We start from the raw sequence: 14,959 nt of genomic DNA on the forward strand, positions 1-14,959 counted from the left end.
AATTACATCTTCGTTTTTCTTTTCTTTTTTTCTTTTTTTTTTTTAACAAAGAAAAATCTACCTTCAAGAATGAAAGCAAACCTCAAGACCTTAATCTTTTTCATGGAGCTGATTTTCAAGGGGCAGCAGAAGCAGGACAGGCAAATTTCAAGCTTGACAGCTAAGAAGCCCCTTCTCTGCGTTTCAGTTTTTGAAAGAAGAATAAAACTTCTCATGCATCCCGGACTGCACACCTGTGAGCTCTGCTGGTTGTCACAAATACAAGCAATGCGAGAGCGTAAAGAGGGTCAGCTGGAGGATCAGCTTGTTACTGTGATTTAAGAATGAAAGGGGCAAATGCTATTCTCATCATAAATATTTTCTTTCTTGTTCTGTACTGCAAAAGGAAAGACACGTAATGCTGGGCTGCAAAGTCACATTGCAATCCCGATCTGATTGTTTGTACTGGGTTTGATATAAACACAGCCCAATTGTAATATACAGCATACACAGCATTGTAAATCAAATCCTCGGGATCACTGGAGCTACCCTGATGGGAGATCAGAATTAGATACAGTATTTCCTCCCTGCCAGTAACAGGTTTTGAATGGAAAGCCTAGAATGTAAAAAAAGAAATAATGCTAAAAATCCAATCACTCTGACATCCTGTGAGCTAATAAGAGCACGTGAATGCAACAAGCTTAGTACTTCACAGTAATTAATTTGACAGCAAAGAGCTAACAAGAAAACAACAGGCAGAGCAGTGATGACTGGTTCATAGAGGTCACTGTCAAACAAGAAATAGGTGCAAACGCAGTCCCTCTCCCTTTGAAAGCAACAATTTCAGTGCCCCAGTGAGAATGAAATGCCAAAGAGGGAAAATACCATGTCTTCAGTGGGGATAACAAATCCAGGAAGGTATTTCTAGCAGTAAAACAAGGTAGAGGTTCCCTTTTTTACATACAGTGATTTTTAATCATCCCTGTTACTCACTGCAGTGGCACGTTTGGGCTTCCACACACCCCCCCAACCCCCCCTTTTTCAGTTAGCCAAAGCCATTTTGCATATTCAAATATTGGGAAGACTTATCTTCTCTAGTAATTACTACAGACTAATACATTAATAACCTCTATTGTTAGTTAAAGTAGTGTGTCCAATACAGCATTCTGGGGGCAGCTCACCCAACGGACTTTCTCTGGCTTCCTGAAGAAGAACTTAATCAAATCTTAGATGCTTTCAGGCAGAAGAGCCTACAGGGAGAGCAAATGGGGTTAACAGAGAGAAATGTGCCATTTGATTTCTAATCTTGCTCAGGGAGCACGGCCTATTGATTGAGCCATAAAGCTCTGTTAATTTTAAGGTCTCCTTAGCTTTCAGTTCTTTCCCTTGGGCATAAACTTGTTGCTCACACATAGTGGCTGAACGATCAGGGAAAGGGTAGCGTCACACTCCCCCCGCTCCGCTCTCCTCCCCTCCTCCCCTCTATTCTGTTTGTTCCGAGCTCATCTGCGCGAGGATACATTTTCACACACACCTTCTCAAACCGGCTGCTATTCATCTGACTCAGGGTCATGCTTTTCCATACATTAAATGCAGGGGGAAACGGGGAAGGAAACGGCTGGGATTTGTGCTTAATGGGCAAGCACACAGTTAGCCAGGCAGCCCCGCTGTGAGAAGGTACAGTATCGGAGGGTATTTTCTGGAGCAACATCGAGTCTCGTGACTGGAATCTGATGCTTATTAAAGCTACTAGTATAATGAAATCAGTAGAAACTGAGATCCTCAGCCAGTGTAAACCAGTATGTTTCTGAGGCATCAAACCACTACAGCTCTTCCTTTATAACCTGGATATTTGCTTATGCACATTTTTCTCAGGGGGCAGCAGACGCAGAAGTCACGCTTTTGGAGAGGTCGGCCAGTGCAGCTCTGCGCCTTCCCGAGTCGGTGGGAAGTTCTAGAAGCCAAGCAGACAGCGGTGGCACAAGGCAGCTCCCTTGCTGCTCTTGTGGTTCCGTGATGCCCTCAGTGGGACTGTAACAATTTACACTAGCAAAGGATCTAGCCCCTCATGTATTGCCAAAGCACCTTTTATGCTCTTACACCATTAATAATATCTATTAGGTAACCTTACTAATCCCTTCGAGGAAGGATTTTCTTTACTGTACTGATGGCTGAACTGAATAAAGCTTCATATATAAGAGGCCCAGTTTGCACTAGAAATGCTTCTCCTTTGATAACCAGCAAATACAAGTTTTACTAGCACAAGCATCTTTTTCTGCAAGCATTTCCCAAATAAAATAGGCTATACTGGAAAAAGCACTTTTTTTTGCTCATATAGCTGCATCTACACGGGGGATTTTTGCACGTAGTGAAATGCAATCTGTTTTAAATGGCACTTCAGAAGAGCACTGCTATCCCACAGAAGTTTCAAGGCTAGACCTTGAAGTATATACTTCTGCCCTGTATCTGAAAGAGCTTTTTACAAGGTGGCCATTGTCATCTTGCTGGAAGTACGGAGCAACTGAGACACATGGTTACAGAGGCAAGCGGGGAGCACCGTGCTCTATCTGGAATTTGTATTCATGCCATTCTTTTGCCTCAGATGAAATTACGTATCTGTAATCAGGCTGCTTCCTCACTACGCGCAATTACTTTTAAAACAATTGCAACAAAACCAGAGGATGTTTCAAAAGAACCATAATTCTGCAGAAGGGAAAGTCCTACTGAAAATCAAGTGAGTAAAAGCCATTCTGAATGACCTGAATGCTTTCTGAACTGGCAAAGGTAGACCTAACTCATGAAAAAAAACCACTATGAGGTTAATCCGGCTACTTTGCTCCTGCCCCTGCTTCTTTAACTGAAAACTGTCTGTTAACAGAGATTTGTGCTCTCTAAAAAAAGGGTCCTACTCTGAACACCACTTGGAAGCAGAAACAAAGGACCTGACCAAGCTGGGAACTCCTCATCTAAAGCAGGTACAACAAGAATCTGGAAGATGAGTCACAGAGAAATAAAATGAAGCTCTCAACAGGTTTTGAAGAGCACCTATTGAATGCCAGCTCCTCACATGAGTGTCAGGCAGGACGGGGGCATGGGGGGCAGCGGTACAGGGTTGCAGGGGTATACTCACAGCCTCAGCCTCTCATGCCCACTGCACCTGCTTTAACGCGGCTGTAGTCCCGCTCCCTCCTGCTCTCCCAGCTCAGCTACCTGGCGGTGCATCACGGGCAACATGTTGGCCGATCGGTCCTCTTCAATGACCCTGGGAAGGTCTGGGAAGGTTTGCATCCAAGCTCTCAGGTTTGCTGTGGGGCACGAAGCGCAGGTAGATCTCCTGTGCCATGAGCGATGCAGTCAGGTACATCACCTCAGGCAGGTCTCTGCACAAAGCAGCATCCGATTTGGCAAAGGGACCAAATTCAGGGATTGCTTCGATTTCCAAAGGAAAGGGACTGACCACCATCGAGTGGATACCTTGTGTGATGTTCAAAAGCTATGCACCTCTTGTTGATGGCCCAGAAGTGCTCTTGTTTTCCTTTCACGGTCTGTCTCTGCAGTCCAAAGCCGTAGCCTTATAACCAGGCAGTGACTTCCTCTGAAGTTGCTTGTATTGACCTAAATAGGTTGGGGCGGGTGAGGACACATAGACAACATGAAAAAGCTGTGCTGGTTGCCCAACAAAGAAGTGTCTGCTTTGTGGTGAGCACTTTTAACATACAAGCACTTTTAACATACTGTTAAAGAACACGATTTTCATGTTTGTTTAAGTTCACACCAAAAGCCTTGCAAAGTAGCAAAGTGAGTAAAAATAAAATCTGCATTTAAGTGGTAAACAAAGTAGTTAAAACTTGACTTCTCATAATTTGAACGCTACTTACTGAGGCAACACATTTAGAAGTCGACTGCTGCATTTCTTCTACACATCCAGTTGTGACTGATACATCTAATAGATCAGGGAAACGAACAGTAGGATGGAGCAATGTTAAAATCAGCTGTCCTGAGAAAATCAGTGTTTATCAGGGAGTGGTGACAAGATGGAGAGGTTTCTCTGTGATTTTAAATGGAGCTCAGTAGCAAAAAAAATAGCTGCTACTTTTCCAATTCTGTGGGAGAAACAGCTCGAGTCATCTCATGACAAATACTCAGTAGCACTCGATGAGTACCTGAACACAAGCCACCTTCTCTTTTCTACAAGCAAGCAGCACAATGTAGAGGAATTGTCTACACCTACTGCCTGTGGGACTGGCTGCAGCCGGAAGACCTGTGCTCGGGCCTGGATTTCTTCCTCTTTACCCCATTGTCACTACCTGCAAGTTGAGGATGAGAGCATTCAACCCTCCGTAAGTTGCTTTGAAACTCAGTGGAGAAAAGCAGCATACAGGAATTAATCCTCTTCATGGAGCTTGGCCTTGGTACTCTATGTCAAAAGTTATTTTCAGTCTGTTCGTACTTAAATTGCCCAGTTTTGTTTCCATGTGTCTTTTGTTATATCAAACCAAAACTATTGTGCAGTTTGGCTGTTTGCACAAGAACATCGGAGTGGGATTTTAGAGATGACTGTGATATGGCTGACTGATGCACTCACTGCTGGGGCTAGGAGCAAGGGGCTCCTGTAACAGCACCAAGTTGCTCAGTTCAAGCAAGGAGGATCTTCCACTGGGGCAGAGCAGTAGCACTGTCACAGTTAGTGGACCCACATGATTTACAGTCATTTACCCAGGGCCATTTAGCCATTGCAAGCGTCTCACAAGTATTTTGAGGCTGTCTCACCCTCCACGTTTGCTACACTGAAATTAGCTACAAGCAAGATCCTCTGCTACCACCCATCGCTGATGTCCCAGTACTACTAAATCATGTGAGAGAGTTATTAACAAAAATTTCTGAATCACCTTCTGCCCTGCTCAATATTTACCATTTGTAAGTCAGTGCTGTCTGTCCCCTCATGAGGGAATAGCTTGAATACGCCACAGGATTAAAACAAAACGGACTGCAAACTCTATACAACTTGGGCACCAACATCCGCTGTTTCTTCCAACACACCTGAAAAAGCACATACACTGTGACAGCTCAGGCTGTCCCCTGGACTGAGACATCCCCTCAAAGGGGTTTTAAGATTGTGGGAGTTTTTCACTCCCCAGGTTACAAGCAGGTCTCCTCATTCTGTTATTCCCTTGCCATGATCTCCTAGGAAGTGGGGCAGCTTGTTAACAAAGAACAACCCTAAAACTTCTCCACAGCCCTTTGCCAGTTCTGAGTAATAGTCTCACCCCCCAACATTTATTGCTGTGGTTTAGATCCTTACTGAGAGCGTTATTAAGAATAAATCATAGCATGTGGAAATATTACTGTGAAGTACACTGGTACTATTATATGAGGATAAGAAAACAAACCACTGCTCCGGAGACAGCAAGAGCAGGAATACGTGGGTCATATTAAGCAGACATTGGGTCTACCAAACCTACACAGGTACTGAAGCGACAGGAGGGTACAGAGCTACAACAGGAAAGTACGTTGTTCTAGGTTTTTTGCTTAAAAGATGAGAGAGAGGGCCTAGGGGAGGGGAACGCATGAAAAAGAAAAGGATGAACTTTTTTTTTTTGGCTACTCCAGATGGGGTTTTCCTCTGTTTAGATGCTGAAGGACAGAAATTTTTAAATTAAAATCTTAATAAATATAGCCCTGAGGCTAGTAGCATTATTACATCCAAGATGATTACAGCAACCAAGCCACAAAAGAAATATATATATATATACATACATTTATTTGAAGCATAATAAGCCTCAGTATTTAGTTAGAAGGCAGCTAGGGAGCTAACTGACTTCCAAACTAGCGAATTTTCCATTCCCCTCTGCCGAAAGGATAAACCAACACGGCACATAGTTTGCACGGCTTGTTTGCATTTCTATACAAGATAGCATTATTACTGCTTATACTTTATATTCTATATATAAAAAATAAAAATTACAATTTCTCAGCTCATGTACATGAGTGTTGGCAGGAAAGAACCCCAAGTTTGCAATATGCAATACGAGATCGAGATAATAGTGAGCTTCATTGTGAAAGAGCAACCTAGGTCCCTCAGCTTGCCTGAGTGAGGCATGCTCTCCTCGAGGTATTTGCCTTTTGCAGTTGATCCTAGTCACAAGACAAGGTACTGCACTTTACTTGTTTGGGTAGTGGGGTTTTTTTAATTATGGGAATATTTTAACAAAGGATACAGGGAAAATACAGGGATACAAAGAAAAGGATACAAGCTGATAAAGATGATTAAATCATAGAGCAACTGCAGAGTGGGTCATGAAGTGTTATAATCCCCAACTCCCCTCTGCTTTCTGCCTCAATGTGTTAATGCATCACACTTTAGTACAGTGACACTTTCAGCCCTAGGTGGAAATTCACACATGATGAAGAGGTGGAGGAGGATTTCCAGATGGTCAGACCTCAGGGAGTGCGAAAAGGTGGGGGGAGGAAGGGAGAAACTGCTGAAGGGAATCGGACTTTGGTCACATCAGTAATTTCCAGCTGAAAATGGAATATTAAAAAAAACAAACCCAAACCAAAAAACAATCACCAATGATCCCATACCAGAGCCAGGTGCATTCAGGTTTGGACATTATATGTGATAAATCCTCACCAATGCTGGTTGTGAAAGATCCCTTGGAAATATTGGTTTATTTGTGTGCAACAGTGAAAGGTGTGAGCTTCATTCCCTTGGCCAAATTTCAGCATGGGTACTAAAGCATCCTGACACAGACCCAATTAGTTGTTTTATTCTCCACAGCTTCTCTTTACCAGAAGTTATTGTAAAGTGGTACTTGCTCCGAATCGTGCACAAGTTTTCCCTCCAGCAGAGGCTGTATTTGGCTGCTGCACATCCTTTGGGACCCTCTTCTGCAGGGCCACCCCTCCAAGAGCAGCAAAGGGCACAGAGACAGAGAAAATGCAAGGCTAACAGCCAGTTGGTCCCATCACACCCCAAAACAGGCCCCACTTTCCCTTTAGGGGAGCATAAGGCAGCAGCTGCTATCACACAGCTGGACTTCTCTAAGACAACCTCATTTACTGTGGCCTTTTGGGGGAATGGGAAGGTAGTCATGGTCGAGAGTTCAAGGGGTCTGGTCCTTCAGGGTGAGAGGTGCTAGGGCTGTCTAAAGCATTAGCAATAGATGGTATTTTGTACAGCCACAGCTCTTTCCAGATGTCAGGGTTAGGGGAAACTTAAGATAATCAATTATTTAGGTATCACAGTACCCTTACATTGGGTAGCGGGGGGGGGGGGGGGAAATCTCATCATGACATAAAAACCAAGCATTAGGTATGATGGCTCGCACTGTGTTTCTAAGGGCTCTTGCTTCATTTTCTTAGGTGTTCCTTGGGTCAGAGCATTTCCCCTACTGCAAAATGGACACTAGAGGTGTCAATGGTGTGCAGTCACAACAGAAAGGAATATTTTGTTTAAGTATCACCAGTATGATTGCATGCTACCCACCTGTATTTACTGGATGGCAACAAAGTAAATTGACCACAGCACGTTGAACTACTTGGACAAATCTCATGAGAAATGAGGCTGTTGCTCACAGTTTCCACTTTGGGGAAAAGTTCGGTGTATGTCCACTCCCTCTCACTCCCAGTACAAACAGAGTTGTGCACACAGGTCAGGAAAAAGCTCAAGAAGACAGAAGACACTGCTTTGCCTTATTCAACTTCTAGTGCAACTTCAAACCTGTAAAATACGCGGTTTTAACTGATGCTGAACTCTGCCTCTCATTAATTGACGCTCTATGTTAAAATCACTTATGTCATAGCAAAATGCAAAGAAACCTCGGGCATCTGATGTGGTAGTGACTTCCACAATGACATATTCAAGATGCCCAGGTGTCTATCACTGGCTGTAGTGGCAGGCCAAAAGTCTCTGACCCTTGTAAAGCCTGCAGCATCCACCTCGGACTTCAGTCCCTTACAATGACTAGATGAACATCTCTGACTTTCTTCCCTAAGGACTCAGTGCAGCAGGTGTTTTCAGTCTGCCCACCTTCCAGATCAGGTGTCCAAAAATGCAGCAATAAATATAATTTTTTTCTTCCCTTTTTCTAAAAGAGCTCAAGGTGGGTGGAGGGGATGGGCGTAGGCTATTTTTATTCATACCTTAATTTAGTCAGTAGTCCGACGGTTCATGTAAGAAGAGCTGGGCTCAGTCCGCTTCCCTGCCTGACAGGAGTCCTGGGGAGCATGAGAGGCAGGTCAGGTCTTCTCAGAAGGAGCAGGCTATGGGGCTATGCTGGGACAGTTGAGTCTCTGCCTGACCAAAGGGAGCACGATCCCACAGCTCTCCAAGTAGACAGTTCAGAGAGGCACAAGGCCAGGCCTATTCTGCGTCCCACCCTAATAGCCAAAACATCTGGAACTACCCAATTTATGTGAGACCAGCTTTAAGAGGACAGAGGTAGTCCCCTCCCTGGCACAGAGTGCACCCTGGTAAATGCACTCTGCTGGGAGAGGAGGCATACGCACTCCCTGGGGCAGAAGGGAATTGAGCCATGTGAAATTCCCCATATTCTGCACTAGCCTTTTGAGCACCGAGCGTAGTGTATACAAAACACTGCCGTGCTGCCAACAACCCTGCCTTTCCCTTGCAAGAATGGACCCACGCTCTGTTCCTGGAAGAAAGCCAAGAGAGTGCCTAAATTGTGAAGCCCAAGGGATCCTCAGCCCCCAGGCAAGGTAGATTTAAGAGGCTGTGTTCCCCATTACTTGCTCAGACAGCAAAGCAGCCTCTTGGGTTTGGTGGCTGCCATTTTGAGGTGGTGCATGGCACAGGAAGCTTCACTATGAAAAGGCAAAGAACTGGAGTTTGTGGTGGCTGCCAAGAACAGGCATTGCAACACTCCATGGGGATGCCCAAGACCTTTTGTAAGTCTGCTTCCCCCAAACCGAAACATTGCTGCCGTTACTGTGCTAGCAGACCACAAAGCAATAGCAGATGGAGCTCCCCTAGAGTCCAAACCACTGTGATGAACACTGTACAGATCCAGATCTGCCCAAAGAGTGGGCATTACAGAGAGATCACAAGTTAAAGTTTCAACGTGACTCTTCTCCCTCTCTAAGTGATAGGGCACAAACAAACTTGCAGGATTGAGCCTGTAGCAAAATTGTTCCTGCTGTAACTTATCTTCTGTATAGGTAACAGCGCTAAATTTGTTTAACAGTAACTGTTAAAGAACAATAAGAGAATACAGATGTAAGTAAGGGTGGATTTAGACAAGGCAAACACTTAAGACTTTAAAGTAAACAAGTGATTGATAGCAGTTGATGGAAGCTTCTTACAGCAGAAGTGGAAGAACTGAATGAAAAGTAAATGGGCAGAAGTACAGTATTTGCCTGCAACATGACTACTGCTGTGAACTATTACAGGCATGCAACAGGGAGGGAGTAAACAGGCCCCCATCCCCACGGCTGGGATGTTTTGTTATTTAGCAGAGACCACCCAGTACACAGCATAGGAGACTATCTTCAGGCTTTGGAGGTTATATTCTGGTTTTGGGCTTCTGACACAAAACACATGCAAAAGGCCTTTCTAGCAGGAAATGCCTAGCACCTTTAACTGGGAAGCTAAAATTAACAATTTTGCGAAGATACTTTTTCAACCGTCACCCCTTGGGTTAGCTCTCAAAACAAAAGGAACCACAAAGGAGCCTGTGATGACCAAAAGGAGAATCTACCAGCAGCAGAGGGAAGCAGGGGCTGCTCTGTGCCTGCATCACTTGCTGCAGCCTGTCTGGGGTGATGGCGTTGTCAGCAGGGAAGGGTTAGCAAGAGAGTTGGGGCTTCTTGGAAAGGGGCCTGGATGCTCCAGTGCTTTTCACCTTTCACTTCCCTGGCTTTTCTGCTGCTAGGAACAGCCTGTGAGCCCATTTCAATTTCTATGTTCAGTCTTCATCAACTTATTTAACTCAAAGTCCTGGGGTTTTTTAAGAAGAAAGAAAGAACGAACAGAAATTAAAGCATGCATCCCTTTGTCAGGGACTTGCATTTCAAATGCTCCAAACCTATTTAATACCTTGGACTTTACCTGACTTTTGTCTCATGCGGAAGACTATTCCCCTGGAACCTATATCCCCATTTCTTTCCAAAAAAGAAGAACAAAAGATAAGTTTTAACTTGGTGTTGATGCAATATTCACCCCACCCAGAACACTGTAACCAACTTTGAAAGCTCATGTAAAAAACATGAAGAGTAATTTTTACTTAGCTCTTGTTATGAACAATTCAGAGATAAGAAACAAGGCAAGACACGTCTCAGCTGCAAGTGTGAACATGATCTCAACACTGCAACATTTTCCTTGCCTGGCTGGAGATGGGTTGGCAGCATGAGGTATATGAAGGTAGGTTACAGGTGACAAGAATGTAAAAAGCCTATTATTAAACTAGGTGTAAAGCAGTCTTGAAACTTCATTAGGGGCAGGGAATTCAGCCCTGGACATCGCACCTGATTATTCACTAGAAATTAACACTAAGCAAATGCTGTAAACTTGAAGCTAAGTTGGAGAGGATTCAGGTGCAGCTTTTCCTGCCCTCTGACTGGGCAGAGGATGGAAAGCAGGCTGTAGCATGGACAAACTCCATGTGCTTTCCTCTGTCAGGAGAGAACTGAAGTCTTCTTCATCACAAGTTTTCACCAGGTGCAGAGGACAGGGCATTTGCTGCCTTCCAACTGCAACTATAGGAGTGAACTGCAGAAATGCAGTGTGGTAGAGGTGCATTTGAGCACTGACCTATTTTTGTTCATCTGCCATGGGAGAGACATGTGGAAACACTGTGGTTTGATGGGTTTGATTAAAAATATGCTAATGAATAAAGAAAATTAAGTGCATCCCTTGGGCTCCTGGCAAGCTGCCAAGACAGACACCGGGACCACCAACGGGGGGTCCTTATGCTTCAGCTTTTGCAATCCTTCAGATTCCTACTGCAGAGGATGGTGATCCAACGGAAACAGGGCTTAAAGTTGAGTGGTTTGTGTGTCCTGCCTCCACTCCTCTCCAAATGCCACAATATTTGAAAATTTATGCCCCAGGTGCTGGAATCAACAAGTATAAGAACATCCTTGTTTTCACTGAAAAAAAAAAATACTTCTACCATCATTGTTGAAGAAAGCAAGCTTGCAAACATGAAGCAAGTGCACTCAAAAGGCTTGGAAACAAAGAGACTGTGAAAGAGAACTCCAAGTTCATTTTCTAAAGCATCTCATTATTTCCAAACCAAATGTAGTCTTGGAGGCCTGAATTATGGTTTTCAAGCTCCTGAGGCAAAGCTACAAATGTGGCCTTTATTCCCACGCAGGAGAAGCTCTGCCTGCCCTCCTCCCTCCATACTGTTCAGGGACAGGAGGAGGGGGGGAAGGCAAATCAAAACAACACAAAACAGGCACAGCGTTATCCTCTGCTCCACAACTGTTTGCTGCCCTACCATCATAGCTCAAATGGATTTACTCAAGGTACCACATAGGAACGCTCTAACCTGGCTGCAGGAGTAGGTGAATCACTTGCTCTGCTGCTGTTCCTCAGGTAGGAATCAGCTCTCCTTAGCAAAGTCTGAAGTGTCCAGTGCTCCCAGTGCTCATAATCCTTCTGTGGGTAGTTGTTCTTCCCATAGCCTGACTCACTCTCCATTGTCCTGCAGTCTTCAGAGCTGGAACGGGGTAGCTGACGATAGCTGGGGCTGCAAGTGCCTGTCATCCAGTGGCACTGCTCAGTACCTAACTGGAGTACAGTCATTAGGAGTGAAAGGGAAGAGTGGCTCACGTTTAGTTAAGCTGTCTGAACCCAAGTAGAAATAGGAAGATTTGAAACCCTACTAGTAAAGATGATCATCCAAGGACAAAGAACCAAGCAGGCCTATGGAAGAAATGAAAACTGAGACCCCAAAGTGAAAGAGGGGCTTCTGCAGCCAAGACCAGGGTGCTAACTAGAAGAATAGTTGTACTTAAAACCAAACACCTAGTCCACCCTGCAGGCATTTGTTCAGCAACCTAGTGGGTTTTGGTTTTCATATCTGCACCTCCCAAGCAGGAAACAACATTTTAACTTCTGATTTCTGAATCCTGTTGCTCTAAGCAAGGATCCTTCTGTCAGGGAGGTCTGTGTCTGACCAGGATCATCTCTCTCAGGTTCTCATCAGCTCTTCTAAAATTGAAGAGCCAGACAAACTTTTAAGAGCGAAACTGCAGGCTATCTTGGGCAATGTTGCCATGATGGTTTTTATTTAGAAGCAAGAAAGAACTTGGCTATTTTTTAGATAATTAGTCCTTCCCCCAGTCCACAGCTGTTTTCCTTGTTTACACCTATAGAAGTGTAATGGCGTCATTTTGTGGGGAGGGTAATCATGTTACAGAGCGCTCTTACAGACCACAGGTTGAGAAACACTCATCCAAACAGCAAGTTCAGTTTGTTCTATGTGTTTTCCTTCTAAAACCAAAACAGAGCACCATTAAACAGTAGGGAGTAGCTTTCCTTGTCTCTCAATGCTACATGTATGCACAAGTTTGTCCTTGAATTCAGGTATTTGGCCTATGAAGCCAACATGCATAAAGCCTCCAATACCCTGAACACTAGACTTTAAAAACAAACTCTATAAACTCCGATTATATCAAAAACATGATTCTGCCTCAAAGCCAAGTAACAAAGCCCATTGAAAGGAACTTACTGTAAACCCTGGAGATTAATCAACTTTATCAGGAAGGCAACCGCAGAGCATACAGTCCCAGTCTCACCTCAGCATTTTACCTCCAACTTCTTTGGAGTTACAAGGCTTAAGGGGCCATTTGCTGGTATTTCCCTCATATTCCCACAACAGACACCAAGCAGTTTGTAGTCTGGAGGAAGGAGAGACTGGGGTGTGTGTGTGTGTAAGATTTAATTTGTATATTCCTTCCCGCCCCCCCATTAAGGCTTTATATTGCAAAGAAAAAATAGCATCTTTAGTCAACCTTAGAAACAAAATGCTTTGTGAAATACTGCACAGTCCCATGGAACAATAAGTATTCTTTTTGGCATGCAAATCAGTGCTCAGTGAGCAGAACAAACTTACACTTGCAATGCAAACTGGTTTAATGCCATAGAAATCGTAAAGCCACCATCCTCATGAGAAATCAGGTGTTCTGCTGCACACTAGAATGTTTAGGCAAGAATTAACATTAGCATTTGCATGCAAAAGGAAAATTTTAATTTAGAACAAGATCTCCTGCTGCATGAGAGAATCATACAGCAGAGCAATGAGACTAGAATGTATTTACTGTGGATTTCTACATGTAATTCACGTTGCAGATTAATAGCAGCTACTTGTATGCTCATCTGAGCATGTTGAACAGCCCCTCTCCATGGTAGAGCTTCTAACTCTTAAAGCCACAAGATGGAGCCAACAGTTCTTGGGAAGAGGTGCCTGTACCATCCCAGGAACTTGCAGAGCATTTAGTACACAGAAGCCATGCTAGTTAAGTGTTCCGGCTGGGGCAGAACACAGGCAAGTAAGCTTGGCTTTTGCCTTCAATGTATGTGCAATCATTCTCCAGTTTCATCCTGCTGCAATTTAAGGAAGGCCTGTTCCTCACAAGCATCCACAGAATATCTGAATGTGCCTCCTGCACCACCCTTTTCACGCTACCCTTTCCCTGCCGCAGAATATTTTAAAAATTGCTTCACTGTAAGGGAGAGCAACATAAACCATTGTCAATCTGAAACACAGAGCAAACACCAGGCAAGCACCATGTAAACAAGATTATGTAAATTGCTGTAATCCTTGGCCAGAAGTCATCAGCTAGGGGATGTTCCGCTCCCAACTTGTATGGCAGCAGCAGAAACTGCACCCAAAGTTTACTGTGAATCCCATTTCTATGCCACTCCAAATTAAGTGGCTAGCAGTGCAGTGAGTCTGTCCTGAACCATCCTGCCTCAGAGGCATCTCAGCTTCTCTGCTGCATTTGTTCATCGCTAACCAATGCGGAGAACGGACCCTGGCACACCCAGGAAACTAAGGATCAGTATTTCCACACAGCATTGCTTATTCTGTTATTTGAGCCACGAGACTGACTGAAGAAAGCAACTCTGATCTACACAGTTGATACAAGCTGTTCAATCCAACTAAGTTGTGGAAAATTAACTACGGATTAATCAAAGTACTGTACCAGGTCAGTGCTGAAATACATGCAGATCATTTCAGGAAAACTGATGATGCAGTCCTCAGTCACCTCCTCCTCCCCTCCCTTCCCACAGTCTGTAATATAATCATGTTATAGATTTGATACAAAGGTTAGTTCCAGACACAGAAAGTCAGCGGTTGCCTGGTTCAAGAATTTGGGGATTAGACGTACTTTTAGAATGCTGTAAAAATCAATAACAAACAAATATTATGCCTGTTTTTCCTTTTATTATCAATCGTAATACAAATCAGTTGTATTAGCATGATAATGAAAAGTGACCAGTTTTATAGACATTAAAAACTTTTGTGCAAGTTAGAGACAAAGCTCTGAAGCTATGTAAGAAAAACCCCCAAGAATTTACATTGTATAGTATAGCATACATAGTTTAGAGGCAGTTTTATTAAATCTTGCAATCATAATCACTTCCTATACACTAAATCTCTTTCTTGGTGTTAGAGATAACACCTTCTCCTCCCAAGAGGAACACCTGCCATTCCCATGAAGTGTGGAGATTGTGGTGAAAATCATAGCGCTTTTGTCCCTCTTCCCTCCTTCTCCCAACTATAAAGCCAGCAAGAGGTGAACATTGCAACATATGCTTATAGCAATTAAAGAAAGCTTCTGTCTACATAAGCTCTGAGTTGAATTAATAAACAGTATCCTCTTTTTGAGCAAGAATTGATAGACCTGTCAGCCCCAAGTACTGGGTTAATGTTCTGGAAAGCTTTAAAAAAAAAAAAAAAAAAAAAAGATCTTGGTGAGCATTTAGTTAGATGCATTCCTCCCCCCA

The 14,959-nt window shown here is 43.8% G+C and overlaps 1 protein-coding gene across 1 annotated transcript in view; it reads right to left on the reverse strand.

Moving 5' to 3' along the window:
* The window catches only part of INHBB (inhibin subunit beta B), a 9,420-nt gene extending 6,207 nt beyond the window's left edge, over nucleotides 1-3,213 (reverse strand). Inside the window, 1 exon segment of the mRNA XM_035900243.1 lies at nucleotides 3,190-3,213. Coding sequence (XP_035756136.1) covers nucleotides 3,190-3,213 — 24 coding nt within the window.
* Nucleotides 3,214-14,959: the final 11,746 nt, after the last annotated feature.

This window comes from Egretta garzetta, unplaced genomic scaffold, assembly GCF_000687185.1.
Source record: "Egretta garzetta isolate BGI_Z169 unplaced genomic scaffold, ASM68718v1 scaffold48, whole genome shotgun sequence".
NCBI classification, from domain to species: Eukaryota; Metazoa; Chordata; class Aves; order Pelecaniformes; family Ardeidae; genus Egretta; species Egretta garzetta.